At 52.5% G+C, this 14,165-nt stretch overlaps 2 protein-coding genes across 2 annotated transcripts in view; both read right to left on the bottom strand.

The window, feature by feature from the left end:
• Nucleotides 1–14,165, bottom strand: part of LOC136787245 (ceramide synthase-like) — a 573,680-nt gene that overhangs the window by 379,013 nt on the left and 180,502 nt on the right. The window lies entirely within an intron of this gene.
• Nucleotides 6,142–7,107, bottom strand: LOC136787082 (olfactory receptor 14A16-like). Its single transcript, XM_066984207.1, has one exon. The coding sequence runs from the start codon at nt 7,105–7,107 to the stop codon at nt 6,142–6,144; it is 966 nt and encodes a 321-aa protein (XP_066840308.1).

The raw sequence follows: 14,165 nt of genomic DNA, 5'->3' as shown, positions 1-14,165 counted from the left end.
TTAAACAGACCATATTGGACACCACCTTTCCAGCAGACTATCTGGACACATGCACTCTCCATTCTTCTCCAGATTCCCCTTTCCTTACTCTTTGATCATACAGATACATCTCACCTACCCAGTTGGTTTTCGGATCCTGAGGGAGCTTCAAGCTTGCCTGTATCCCAGTTTTCTGTCTCATCATCCCTACAGCCAGCTCTGTAGTTGCGTTTCTATACATCATTTCCTACCTATCTCAAACATTCCCAAATGTGAAGTCCCACATGACTGATGAGAGAAGTGCTGGGCATGTGGAGGTGAGCAGCAAGGCTGTCCATGCAGTCTAGGACTTCAAGGGACTGCTTTTCCTACACATACAGAGCTCCTTAGGAGACACATGGGGCCAATGTCAACTAGAGAATGATGCTATCACTTCTTCTGAAAACTCTAAACTAATGGAAACTAATCTTAAATAAAGAAAATGCTTTCTGTAAAGTTGTCACTGAAACTTCCTTGTTTACCTGCACTTTTGATACCTCACTAATTTACAGGACAAGTCTGGAAGACCGGATGAAAATGGCTGAATGGTAATGAGCCCCACGGTGCATTTGGTGCTGAGTCCACAAACCTCAGGTAGTGAGAGAATGATGCAACTGCAGGAGAAGTTAAAGTCAGAAGGAGACTTCGAAGTGTCCTGGAGTTTAGTGGTCTTCAGTGAGGGTCATTACTGACAAAGCCTCCCCATGGACTTGTTAGAGCAGACAATGGGAGGCCATGATTGCAGATAGGCCAAGGCACTGTGCAGGAGACTCTGATACTGAGTAAAGATGAGGTCCTGTCCCTCACGCATGGCTCAGGGCTCTTCCTGGGGCAGTGGGATGTGGGGTGTGTGATGCTGTGTGAAGGACAATGCTATGACACCTCCTGGCCTCCTCACTGGGTTGCAAGGAAGCAACAAGCCCCCAGTGTCATGAGCACAGCATGTCTCCTCATGAGCCTTAGTAACAGAGACAACTGCCATAGCCAAGGGGACAAAGACCTTGGTTCTGCTGGGGCCTTCCAGTCTTGCCAGTGCTCTTGGTCTTTTCCATTACAGGCAGTCCTATGCTGTCCTGTCTGTGCCCCCTTTTCCCTGCAAGCTTTAGCCACCCACCTTGCTTCTCCCCCTTGCTCTCATACATGCATTTCCTTACTCTCATTGATGTCTCCTCACCCTCCCTGGCAGTTCCTTGAAACACAATGGCATGGGCTGACCACAGACTCCTTCTGGGTGACCTCTGGCCCTAACCCATCAGCCTTCTGTTGCACTGTGAACTGATCAGACAGAAGAAACCTCACCAGGATCTTCCAGGTCTGCTGCTGCCCTTCCAGCTTCTCAGGTAGTCATGACCAAGCTGTGTGCCTGTTGCTGTCCCACCATGTGCTCAGACAGAAGGGACTTGAAAACCCATGCCCAAGACCTCTTCCTGCATGGGGCCTAGCAGGCTCTATTCTAGTGAGATTCCAGGGGCTGAAGCTGATTGGTTCAGTTTAGCAAGGAGCAGACAATATTTATATATATATATATAAAGTAAGCAAGCTTTATTACGAGCTATTTACACACATACCAACCCCAGGGCAATGACAATGGTACCGATGAGTGTGAAGCTTTTCCCAATCATTGATGGCCTAGAGGAAGGAGTCATTAGGCACACCGCTTGAACAGACATTCCCACTGAGGGAACATTGTCCTTGGTAGTGCGCCTTGTCTCTCTCCTCTGGGGGAGTCCCAGTTTTATCCCCTCCTACCCACTAGCTGTTCTGACACGTGAGGCCAACACATGTCACAAGGGCCACCAGGCTCCTCCTTGGTCTTGTATAAGCATGTCTACAAATGCGCATGTGCACCATTTGAGTTGGGGTTGCACCCACTCCGCGAAGGTTGTTCCATCATCATCTTCCCCTGCTGCCCTCTGGCCAGCTTTTCCAGCTGCAAGTGTCATGGGTACAAGCCAAGCTGCAAAGTTTCACCAGCCTTGCCACAGTTTCACTAGCGTTGTCTCAGAGCTTGGTTAGTTCCTTGTTTTTCTTCCTCTTTTCCCCTGCATATGTGCTCAGCAACTTACACCCCTCCCTACAAGGACGAGCTGTTCCACAATGCACCAAACAACACAATCACAGTCACAAGGTCACTATGTCTTTACACAGGGTTGTAAGGAGGCAGCAAGGACCCAGTGTCACGAGCACAGCATGTCTCCTTATGAGCTTCAGTAGCAGAGACAGCTGCTACAGCCAAGGGGACAAAGACCTTAGTTCGGTTGGGGCCTTGCAGACTTGCCAGTGCTCTTGGTTTTCTCCACAGGTCTGCTGCTGGCCTTCCAATTTCTCAAGTTGACATGACCAAACTGTGTGCCTGTTGCTGTCCCACCATGTACCACCATGTCCCACCATGTTCCACCATGCAGGAGAGACATGAAAACCCACACCCAAGGCCTCTTGCTGCATGGGGCCTATCAGGCTCTCAGACAGAGGGCATCTCACAATCAGTGTGCCAAGCAGGTGCCTTCTGCTGCCTTATCAGGGGATTCTAGCAGGTGCAAGCCAAAAAGTACAGATGTCAGCCAGGAGGCAAGGGCTGACACATCAGCTGCTTCAGAAAGAGGTCACCTCAGATTCTTTGTCCCCAGCCATGTTACTGCTGCTGGCCTGTCAGCTCCAGAGTCAGAGGTGACCCGAGGCTTCCTACTGGATTTTAAGTTTCTGAGGCACAACAGACCTCCTAATAACATACCCACCCAACACCTTCCTTGTGGGCCAGCACATGAGGCGTTAAAAAAGTAAGCTTCTCACATGAAATTTATGAAGTAAATTTTCTGCCACTGCTAGAAACATTCTTCATAGGATCTACTGTGTTCATAGTGAGACATGATGTATCTCTACCCCTGCCTTTCTCTTTTTCTTTCTCTGCATATTATGTCTTCAGAGAGCTCTCCAATGGAAAGAATCTTTGAATTGCAAAATAACTCATATTCGAGGAGACCCCTGAATGGCATCTTCTTGGACTGTCTTGCTCAAAGCAAACCAAATAGATGAGGTTTCTCAAGGGCTCCTTTCGGCTTGGCACAAACCAGAAAGGGTCTGAAAGCATCCTCCATCCTGTAATTCCGACATTTAATAACAACACTCAACAGTGTTGGCACAAGTGCTGATCACTGAGGGATGCTGCTAGGAACTGCCTGACAGGAGAACTTTGCACAACGGATGACACCTGGGCCTGATTGTCCAGCCAAATTCCCACCCACAGCCTCATCCATTAGTTACATCCACATAGCACCATTCTCACTACAACAAGTCTCTGGGAGACAATGTCAACAGCCTTGCTAAACTGCAGGTAGACAGTGTCACTTTCTTTCTCCTCCCCTATGGGTTCAGCAATCCCTTTTTTGTCCTTGAAGTGCCTGGAAGTAGCTGTGGAAAAGCTTGCCCCATCACCTTCCCAGGGACTGAGGTGAGGCTGACCAGCCTTAATTCTCCCCACCCTCCTCTTTCCTCTTCCGGAAGACAGGTCTGGTGTCATTCCAAGTCTCCAGAAAGCTCTCTGGTCCCCCTGGCACATTTGCTGACACAGTCCGGAAAGGCAGGGGAGGGTGATGCAGCAGACTGGGGCATTTGCAATGAATCTGTCCAGGACAGGTGAGATGGATTTCATGGAGGTGGTGGGGGTTGTTCCTGGTGTCACACATGGAAGTGTCAGGGCTCTGTGAGGTGTCCGCATCTGAGCTGGCCTCATGTACTTCTTGTAAACACAGCAGTGTTCAGAGACATGAGTCTTGCACATCCAAAGACAGGGCACTGCAGTGGTTGTGGTGTCCTTCTGGCTCGTGTTGCCTCTCCCAGAGGCTGAGAGGCGTCTCAGCCCTGTGGTACATCGCCCTGCTCTGCACTTGTCTGAGATACCCCACGGCATGAGGAACGGACACAGGCTGAGGGCATTTGTGCTCAGGTTTGCCTTACATGCACACAATATGCACATTGAAGCCTCATCTGTACAGGGCACACATGTGGCCTTCTGACTGAGCCATTCTGTATCCCTCTGTGGAGGAACAAACCACCTCTCTGAGCTGGGCTGAGAGCCCTGGTCCTGGAGCTCCTCAGGCAGCTCCTGCTGCCCCCGAGCCCTGGCGGCCTGCCCCAAGCTGCATACATACCAAGGGGTTTCTCTTTCCAGGGATCCCCTGCACACACACGGGGCCCCACTCTCCTCCCAGGACTTCCCACCTCAACAAAGAGCCTTTCCCAGGAAGGAGTATGCCTGTTCTGGCCTGGCCAGCCATTCCTGCACCCTCTCCCCATGCATCCCACAGCCCCAGCTGGTGGTGCTGCTCTGCAGAGCGAGGGGGCTGTGGTGTCCAGGACACAGGGGCACTCTGCTACTCTGCAGGGCCGTGCTGTGCAGGCTGGGAGGTAGAGACAGGTCATGGGTCTCTTCCACTGACTGCCTCCCACACCAGCTCTTCTGAGGCTGTCAAGGGTGCTCAGCAGTAGCCTTCTTTCTTTCCTCGAGTGCCATCAGAAGTGTTTGGCTGCTGCACTGCATCCAGCCTATGGTGTTTCACTAGGGGTAAAACAAATCAGTCACCAGACTCCCTTCCCTGTTCCCGCTGTGTCCCCTGGGTCGCGGGGCTCTTCTTCTCACACCCAGATCTAGCCCTTTATCTCAGGGGAACTCCACCTGAGACAGGCTCACACTCCGTGGGCTCCATTCACTGCTGACTCCCTGGCAGACGCTGTCCCTGCAGCTCCTCTGGGCTCTCCGGGCAGCTCCTGATTCTTTCCAAAAAATGCTCACCTGCTGCCAGTGTCCTGGTTTCAGCTAGAACAGAGTTAATTTTCCTCCTAGTAGCTGGTAGGGTGCTGTGTTTGAGATTTAGGATGAGAATAATGTTGATAACACACTGATGTTTTAATTGTTGCAGAGCAGTGCTTACACTAAGCCAAGGACTTTTCAGCTTCTCGCTCTGTCCTGCCAGCGAGCAGGCTGGGGGTGCAGCAGGAGCTGGGAGGGGACAGACCCAGGGCAGCTGACCCAAACTGGCCAAAGGGGTATTCCATACCATCTGACGTCATGCTAAACAATTAATATGGGGGGACTGGCCGGGGTGGGGGGACTGGCTCCTCGGGGATAGGCTGGGCATTGGTCAGCGGGTGGTGAGCAATTGCATTGTGCATCACTTGTTTTGTACACATTATTAGTAGTAGTACTATTATTATTATTATTGTTGTTGTTGTTGTTATTATTATTATTATTATTTTCTGTCCTAATAAACTGTCTCTCTCTCAACCCACAGGCTTTGTTTTCCTGATTCTCTCCCCCATCCCAGAGAGGGAGGAGGGAGGTTGAGCAAATGGCTGTGTGCTGCTTAGCTGCCAGCTGGGTTAAACCACAACAGCCAGCCCCATCACATGCTCTAGTGCCCCAGGCAGGTTAATTGGAGACTCTTCAGCATACACCTGAGTGCTGGACACCAACAAGCAACACCTGAGCCAGCCCCCATGCCCTCAAACACCCAGCTGGGGCTCTGATCACTTCACCCTGAGCCCATGGAGAAACAGGCAAAGCCAGGTCCCTCTTTGGAGTCCATTTCTGGACTGCAATGTTCTTGACAACAACTGAGAAGGAAGACCTGAGCCCTCAGGCACTACCCTGAGCAGAATCACTTTATGGGACAGAAATGCTGTTCTGGAGGCCAAGTGTGTCACAAAAGTGCCCATTGACTGTCCCTGCCTGTGATCACAGGATTGCCACACAGCAGTACTGTGACCAAGCTACAGGAACAATCAGGCTTACGCCAACAGAAAAGGCTCAGCAGGAGAGTGTGGAAGTGGAATGAAAGCAGCTCTAGACAGACCAAGCACTGGTGCTTCCTGGCAGTGCTGCTGTGATGGGACTCTATTCCTCTCCACTTCTACCCATGGGCATTACCCTGCAACCCCTAGCAAAGTTCTCAGAGGAAGCATCTCAGGCACGCTCCACTGCAGGTTCCTTTATTTTGTTTAAATACGTGAGTAGGATAAATAATGACAATTTACATGGAAAACATTGTTGTCCCTTACACCCCTCATTAGTAAACAAATAAAAACCACCAAAGAACAGAAGACAAGCTTGACATATCATGAGTTACATTACGAGTGCTTTGCAGAAGAAGACAGGCAGTGCGTTACTTCTGATGTACACCCACTCATGAGTTTGCGCAGTGCATCCTTGAGCTCCTGGTTCCTCATGCTGTAGATGAGGGGGTTCACTGCTGGAGGAACCACCGAGTATAGAACTGCCACCACCAGATCCAGATATGGAGAGGAGAGGGAGGGGGGCTTCAGGTAGGCAAAAATGGCAGTGCTGAGAAAGAGGGATACCACGGCCAGGTGAGGGAGGCACGTGGAAAAGGCTTTGTGCCGGCCCTGCTCAGAGGGCATCCTCAGCACGGCCCTGAAGATCTGTACATAGGAGAGAACAATGAATACAAAACACCCCAAAACCACAAAAACACTAAATGTGAGAAGCCCAATTTCCCTGAGGTAGGAGTCAGAGCAAGAGAGCTTGAGGATCTGTGGGATTTCACAGAAGAACTGGTCCAGGGTATTTCCTCCACAGAGTGGCAATGAAAATGTATTGGCAGTGTGCAGGACAGCATTGAGAAAGCCACTGCCCCAGGCAGCTGCTGCCATATGGGCACAAGCTCTGCTGCCCAGGAGGCTCCCGTAGTGCAGGGGCTTGCAGATGGCAACGTAGCGGTCATAGGCCATGATGGTGAGAAGAGAATACTCTGCTGAGAGGAAGAATAGAAATAGAAAGAGCTGTGCAACACATCCCGTGTAGGAAATGGCCCTGGTGTCCCAGAGGGAATTGGCCATGGCTTTGGGGAGAGTGGTGGAGATGCAGCCCAGGTCGAGGATGGCGAGGTTGAGGAGGAAGAAGTACATGGGGGTGTGGAGGCGGTGGTCGCAGGCTACGGCGGTGAGGATGAGGCCGTTGCCCAGGAGGGCAGCCAGGTAGATGCCCAGGAAGAGCGCGAAGTGCAGGAGCTGCAGCTCCCGCGTGTCTGCAAATGGCAGGAGGAGGAACTCGGTGATGGAGCTGCTGTTGGACATTTTCTGCCTCTGGACATGGGGTTCTGTCCAAGGAGGGAATAACAAGTGAATAGTCAAACATCTACAAAATCTATTGCATAGGTCGTTTAAGCTACTGCTGTCTCACCAACACACAACAGACATGCACTGCCTTACTCCTTTCTGGAAGACCTCTGTGCAACATCCTGGCCAGAGTTCTGGCTGGGTTCTGTTGGTGATGCTCTTTCTGTGAGCAGGAGAAACTGCCCTTTGGCACTGGGAGAGTCAGTTCTGCTCTGCAGCCAAAGGCATAGGAACTGGGTGCGACCTCAGATGCCTGCTGGCCAGGGGCATCTCCCTCTTTGCAGATCCAGAGGAGCAGGTCAAATAATCCCTCAAGAAACAATAAAATTGATGCTGGCACTGGCTTTAGGCTGAGGTCTATGAAAGAACTTGGTGAGATTCTTTAAAGACATGCAGACCTTTTCCAGAGCAATGGTCTAGGAGCCTCAATCTGTAATAAAAACACTGTTCCTCCATTACCAACAGCCTGGCTTACCTGTAGGGCATCAAATAGTGGATTGACTGCTTACCCTAGAGGTAGACCATACCTTGAACTTTCACTTGACAAACTTATTTCAGGTACGTGTGAATTCTCACACCACCACCCCAGGAAATCCAAAGGAAACTCATGACCAAGTTCCCAAGACATTATGTCTGAAGTACTATAATGGATGAGAAGGGGGTTGCTCCAGGGAAGGTGTCTGCAGTGCACAGATGTCGGAGAGATGTCCAGATCTCCCCTGCCATGGTGTTTCTTGGAGCAGCTCCCTCTCACGCCCTGCCCATGGCTCTGCTGCCTGCAGCTGTCCCTGCCTGCAGCTGGGTCTCTGTCCTCATGCCTCCTGCCTGCAGGTCACAGCCCCCATCCCACCCGCTGGGTGCTCAGCTCTGCCCTGGAGACACCTCCTGGCAGCAGGGCTCTGCCCAGGGGCAGCTCGCTGGGGGCACGTCCTAGAGACCAGGTCACACAGACCCTGCTGGCACTGCACATGTGGTGGTGGTGGAGCTTTCTATGGGCTGAGGGGAAGGAAAGGGACTTGCTGGGGGTCCTTGTAATGCTCCTTGTGATGGCTTAGAAATGTCAGCCTTCTCTAGGAAATAACAGTATCTATTTCCATTCCCACCGAGCCAAAGAAGAGACGACTGAAAGAAAAGGGTCAGAAAAGCAGAGATTCAAGGCGCTAACCCTTGCCTTTTCTCCTCTCTTGCAATGTGGCTTGAATACACCCTGGTTGTGCTGTGGATCTGTGAGCAGGCTGCCCCAGGAAGCAGCCTCCTGCCAGCAGCAGGACCCTGCCCTGCCGGGGGGGCTCCTTCCACCCGCAGCTTCTCCCCGCAGCACCCTGGGCAGCTCCCCGGGCAGGCTGAGTGCTGAGCCTGGCAGGCGGCAGAGGCCCTGCCCCGGCACACAGCCCCTGGGGCACAGCAGGGACCCTGCTCTGCACCACAGCCCTGGGCACCCCTGCCTGCACGCGCGGCTTCTCCTTCCTCCAGGAGCTGCGGCTGCATTGCCCTCCAGCCAGAGACTTACCGGGGTCAGGGCTGGCAAGTGTTCTCCCCCAGCGAGCTCTGTGCATCCTGCCACTTCTGCCTGCCTTTACCCACTCTGTCTCTGCAGGCAGTGCCCCCAGCCCTGCTGCGCTGGGCAGAGGAGCTGCTCCTGGGCAGAGCTGGCTCTCTGCAGCGCTGCCCGCTTGCCAGGAGCTCCCCTTGGGCCCAGGAGCCCGGCCCAGCTCAGCAGCACAGGCCCAGCCCAAGGCCTCCCTTGCTCTGCCCCCCACCAGGCTCCCTGCCCATGGCCCTGGGGCTGCAGGGGAACCTGCTGGGAAACAGCCTGAAGGGATCTCTGGGCTTCCCTCCCTGCCCTGGGCACACACACTTCTTGCTAGCATGCTCATTTCTCCTAGGAGAAAGTGAATTAGCTGTAACAATAACTTCTTCATGTCCCAGTATCAGTTAGGACATGAAGTCATGGTCAGGGACTGATCTTCTTCATCCCCCCTTAAGGAAGGAAGTCAGCAGAGTCAGTCGAGGCATCTCATGCTGCTTGTTATTCCTGGGGTTGGAAGGGGTCTCAGCTCCCTCCCATGTCTGCCACAGATTCACAGGACCCTGGATTCCTCTGGCCTCAGTTCAGGTGTCCACAACATAGGCACCTTAATGCGAATTACTGAGCCACAATAGCTCCTTAGTGGAGATGGAGGACAGGCAGGAGCTGTTCAGATGCAAACATCTGGTGAAATTTGAGGTTGATCCCCTGGGAGTCTGGTGGAGTCATTCCTTTGGGTAACTGAAATGGCAGCAGATGCCACATGTAGGACAACTGAACCTGTCCCTACTCCTTATGTGCAGGGCAGCCTGCAGAGGCTGTCAGCAGAGCAAAAGGAGTCATGTGTCACAGGGAGAGCTAAACCATTTTCTTTGTCTTCTACATGCCCCATGGCTGTAATGGCTGTTGTGTCTCAGACATCTCCACAGGGCCTCAGCTCTCACCAGCAAGGTCTCCCTGCCCTTTGTGCCTTGAGGCAGGACTCTGCAGGGGTACAACAGGTGGGTGGGGACAAAATCAGTGGTTACTTTGCAAACTACACCCTTAACAGTTCATGGGACCTTAGGGCGTGCATCCATGGGTACAGGGAGAGTGTTCTGGCCTGGAGGTACTGGTTCCTTATGATCCCAGGAAGGGATCGGACAGCAGCATTCAGATACTGTAAGGGATCATTTAACTGCTCTTAGAGCTAAGAGTGTAAGGAGAGAAGACTATAGATGACCTACTGAATTTGGTGTGACTTCATTCTAGACACAGTACTCCACTGTTAGTTGCAGCTCTCCATTAGACATTTGCACTGACCCTATGGGATTATTAAAGGGTGAGCGAGTTTTGCTGATCAGTCCTTGGCTCTCCAGTTGATGAATCAGCATATATGTGGTAATCAGGGAGTCTCGGATAGTGCCATATTGCCACTGGTGCACCATTTGGGTAGCTACTGGCACTTCGACCCTGAGCAACCCCACAACTGAAGGATCCTGTGAGGTACCGGGCAAGGCAGAAAACTGTTTAATGTGCATAAATCACCATAAATCACCTCCAGCATGGCCAATTCCATCAGATACGGGCTGCCTCTCTCCCTGGTGGCCCATTTGCCTGGGTGACATGCAACATCTTCCTTGAAGGGATACCTTTCCTTTACACCTGACAGGAGTTGCCTCAAGAGAGTGAGGCTTTGTGCCCCCTTTCCAACTGCTTTGTCAATGCCCCCTTCCCTGGGGAGGGATCCCAGCTTCTTGGCTTCCCTGCCCTCAAATTCCAGGCTACTGGCCTTGGTATCCCAGTATCGGAACAGACAGGTGACAATGTGCTGGCCTAGATGATGGCTGAAATCTTTTCGCACATCTCACAGCTCCCCAAGGAACAGTGATCAGGTGCTTACTGATGATTTTATGATATCTCACTCTTCATCCACGTGTTCCTCTGATGGCCCTACTTGGGAGTAGCTTGCCTCATCTTCTTCTTCCTCCTTCCCTGTATGAGTAGGAGTTTCTTTCCTTGCTAAACAAGGTGTTTTTTTCTCACGTATACGTATGACTGATACAGGCACAGGTTGGTTTTGTGGCCCAGTCACAGGGATTGGAGTTGTGTAGATTGCAACTCAGTAACTAAAGGCCAAGCCCCAGCACATTGCAGTGATTTCTGTCTCTTTGGAATTGCCAGGGTGATGACACTCCTTTTTCAAGCATTCTGACATTTTTTTAGGTTTCTGCACTTGTTCAGGGGTGACGATCCAAGGCATTGCAGGTGCCCACAGTTCCAGGTGCCCGCCCATATCCTCCCACACTCCCTGCCACTCATAATTATCCTGCCTCAAGGCACATCACTGTGTGGCATTCTAGAAATAGGTTACCCTAACCTTAAACAAAACCTGAAACACATTCAGGAGAAATAAGAATAAGAAGAAGTTGGTTTGAACATCCCAAGGATATTGAAAGTTTTGAAGAGCTATTGTACCTAGCCTGGAGGAGAAAGGGGGAGGTGAAGGAGAAAGAGAAAGGGAAGAAGTGGGGAGAAGAAGTGTCCCCCCTCATCCCTCCCATAGATTGTCTCCACGAGGAGAAAAGGTAGAGACTGTTAATTATGAACAGTTTCCGAGAGAAGGTTCCTCAAGTATGGAGGTGACAGCAATGCTGAGTACAACTACCAGGTTAGTCTCATGACCAGCAATTTCATCATAACATAAGGTAGCGTTACCCAGTAGAGTAAACTAATAACCATAAACCAGCCCCCAGAAAGCCCCCAGCACAACAGGGAATACACCGAGTACGTAATGTGCTATCTAACAGAATTCTGAGGCGAAACACAACTACTGCACCGAGATTAAAAAATAAATAAAAAAATACACCTTGTGGTCAGCAGCTATGAAGCAGATATAATGCTTGTAACCATTTTATTTTAACATGATCTGGTCATATCTGTTATTATCTCAACCCTTTGGGCCCCACGCAGGACCCATTCAGGAAGGAGGGCATCCCGCAGGAGAGACACAGAGAGGGCAGAGATGGATTGTCAAGGAGCGGTGGAGACAAGTGTCATGGACTGACTGCAATCCCCATTCCCCTGCACCACTCAGGGGAAGGAGTTACAAGAGGCTGGATGGGGGGAAGGGTGTTTTTAGTTTGCTTGTGGTTCCTGATGGTTGTAGTCCACTGGTAATAGGCAATAAATTCTATTAATCTGCCTATGCTAAGTCTGTCTTGCTCATGATGATAATTGATGCCCATGACGGTATTTGGTGGGTGACCTCGTGCTCTACCCCAACCCCTGAGCTCTTGTCATCATATTTTCTCCCCCTTTTCCTTGTAGGTTGGAAGTGAAAGCACAGTTGCCGTGGAGTTCACCTGCGTAGCTGGATAACACCACCACAGTAATGGACATGGAAAGGGTTCAGCACCAGGACTGTGGCCACCCAGGGATGGCATCTCAACACCCAAGACATGCTCTGCCAGCCTGGCTGCACAGAAGAGAAGGAACAGAGGTTCCCCTGAAGGGAAGAGGAAGGCTTGATTTCCAACACAGGCATTTCTGGCACATCCCTGAGAGGCCTGGGGGAGCTGCAGGCCACACCAGGCTCTGGACACCAGAGGTCTTTCCTCCCAGAGACAGATTCCAAAGAGGCACCAGCTCCCAGGGAAACCTGGCCCTGGATTGTCCCCATCAGGAGAAGTCTGAGCCATGCCCAGAGGAGCCCTGGGGCTCAGGGCAGCCCTTGCATCAGGACCCACGAATCCTGACTGCCACATTGTCCCCGGACCCAGAAGAACCCTCAGGCAGGGCTCTTGCAGCAGCCATCAGCCCTATCCAGCCTCCTCCCAAAGCCCTGGACATGAAGCTCTGGACAGCTGACAGCCCCTGGGCCACCCCTTGGGAAGGGGCTCCTGACACCCTCACCTTTGGAGAAGAGCTGCAGGAGCACTGGAAACAGGGAAGTAAGGTCAGAGGTGATGGTCACCCTCCAGCAGCCCTCCATCTCGCTTGCTGCTGGCCCTCAGCTCACGACAAGGGATGCCCACCCTGGCTCCTCAACCACAGCTCCTCTGCAAGGTGCCCCTGCTCCTCCGCCCGTCAGCGAGGGTCGCCCAGTGCAACCTTGCTGCCTGCTGCCCCCACTCCTGGCCACAGAAGGACAGCGGTGGGGAGCACCCAAGCAGTGCCCAGCAGGGACCAGGCCTTGCAGGGAAGTGCTGGCACTGCCGCTGCTCCAGTGACGATATCCTGGTGATGCAGTGCATCCACTGTGACATCCGCACGTGTCATTTGAAGGCCTGTGAGGTCAGCAGCAAGGAGATGGCGCAGGTCGGGAGAGAGACGAGAGATTTCCCTTCTTGTCCTGAGAAACTGTCACCTCCCTTCTGCCCAGTTCTTTTCCACAGGATCCTGACAAATCCACCAGGAACATCTCCAAATGGTGACAAAGGCCATTGGATATAGGAAGTGGAGCGCTGGAGAAGTCACCGCTGTGTTCCTGCCCCAACAAACCTCTGATCTTGGAAGCCCTTCCAGGAAGGTGGGGTTTGAGGCTTGTCCTGGGCCTGGGCTTTTTTCAAAAGATGGGAGTGAAGGCACCTGGGCTGCAGCAGCCCCTCACCGTGCCTGAACTCCTCTTCACTGCATGTCCCTCACTTGGAGAAGTAGGATGTGTTATATGGATGGAATTGCAGTGCATGCCAGGGCCTTCCTCCCTGGACATCCCACAAGGCTCTGTGCTCTGAGAAGGCCTCAGCAACATCCCCCAGTCTGCCATGCAGGAGGCAGAGGTGGTACAAGAGGGAATGGCAAACGTAATCACTGTTGATCATCCCCACCTGTCTCTTCTGAAGAATCTGCACCCATCCAGCACAGCCCCCCAAGCTGAGGGACCTGTCCCCCCACACCTCAGCAGCTCTTCCATCCATGTCCCAGCCCTGTGACAGCACGCGGGGATCCAGCTCCTCCTGCCTGTGCCCCACGCTGAGGGCATTGGGGCACATCTGGGCTGCAGCACCTCAGCTGTGGCACAAGGGCCAAACTCAGCCTTGTCCCAGATCTTGTGCCCAAGCATGGGCATGCAGAGGCTTTCCTTCACAGCAGAGACCTGCTGCCGTGGATGGCAGATGGCCATGGGAGGATGAATGAGGGGCCCGAAGCAGAGCACGCCCTGGTGTTCCTGAGGCCAGAAGGAAACAGGCCTGGGCTGTGCTGCCCTGACAGCAGAGGGCCTTTTGTGGTGTTGGTGCAGCCCTGAGGGCCAGTGCTGGAGCTGGGGCTGATCTCCAGGCAGGAGAAGGGGCTGCTGCCAAAGTCCTTGGCTATGGGCATCCTGTGATCCAGGGACACAGAAAAAAATCACTGGGCTGTGTCTTGAATAAAGGATGGGGGTAAGAAGCAGCAGCAGTGTTTGCAAACACAAGTGGGAACCCCGGTGTGATGTGCCTCATATCCATGCACTGCCTGCCTCTACTGGATAGAGGAGGGACAGACCTTGGCTTGCTGCAGCCCTGGGAAG

This window comes from Anser cygnoides, chromosome 28 (genome assembly GCF_040182565.1).
Source record: "Anser cygnoides isolate HZ-2024a breed goose chromosome 28, Taihu_goose_T2T_genome, whole genome shotgun sequence".
In the NCBI taxonomy this organism is placed as follows: Eukaryota; Metazoa; Chordata; class Aves; order Anseriformes; family Anatidae; genus Anser; species Anser cygnoides.
This window is presented reverse-complemented; position numbering and strand designations above follow the sequence as displayed.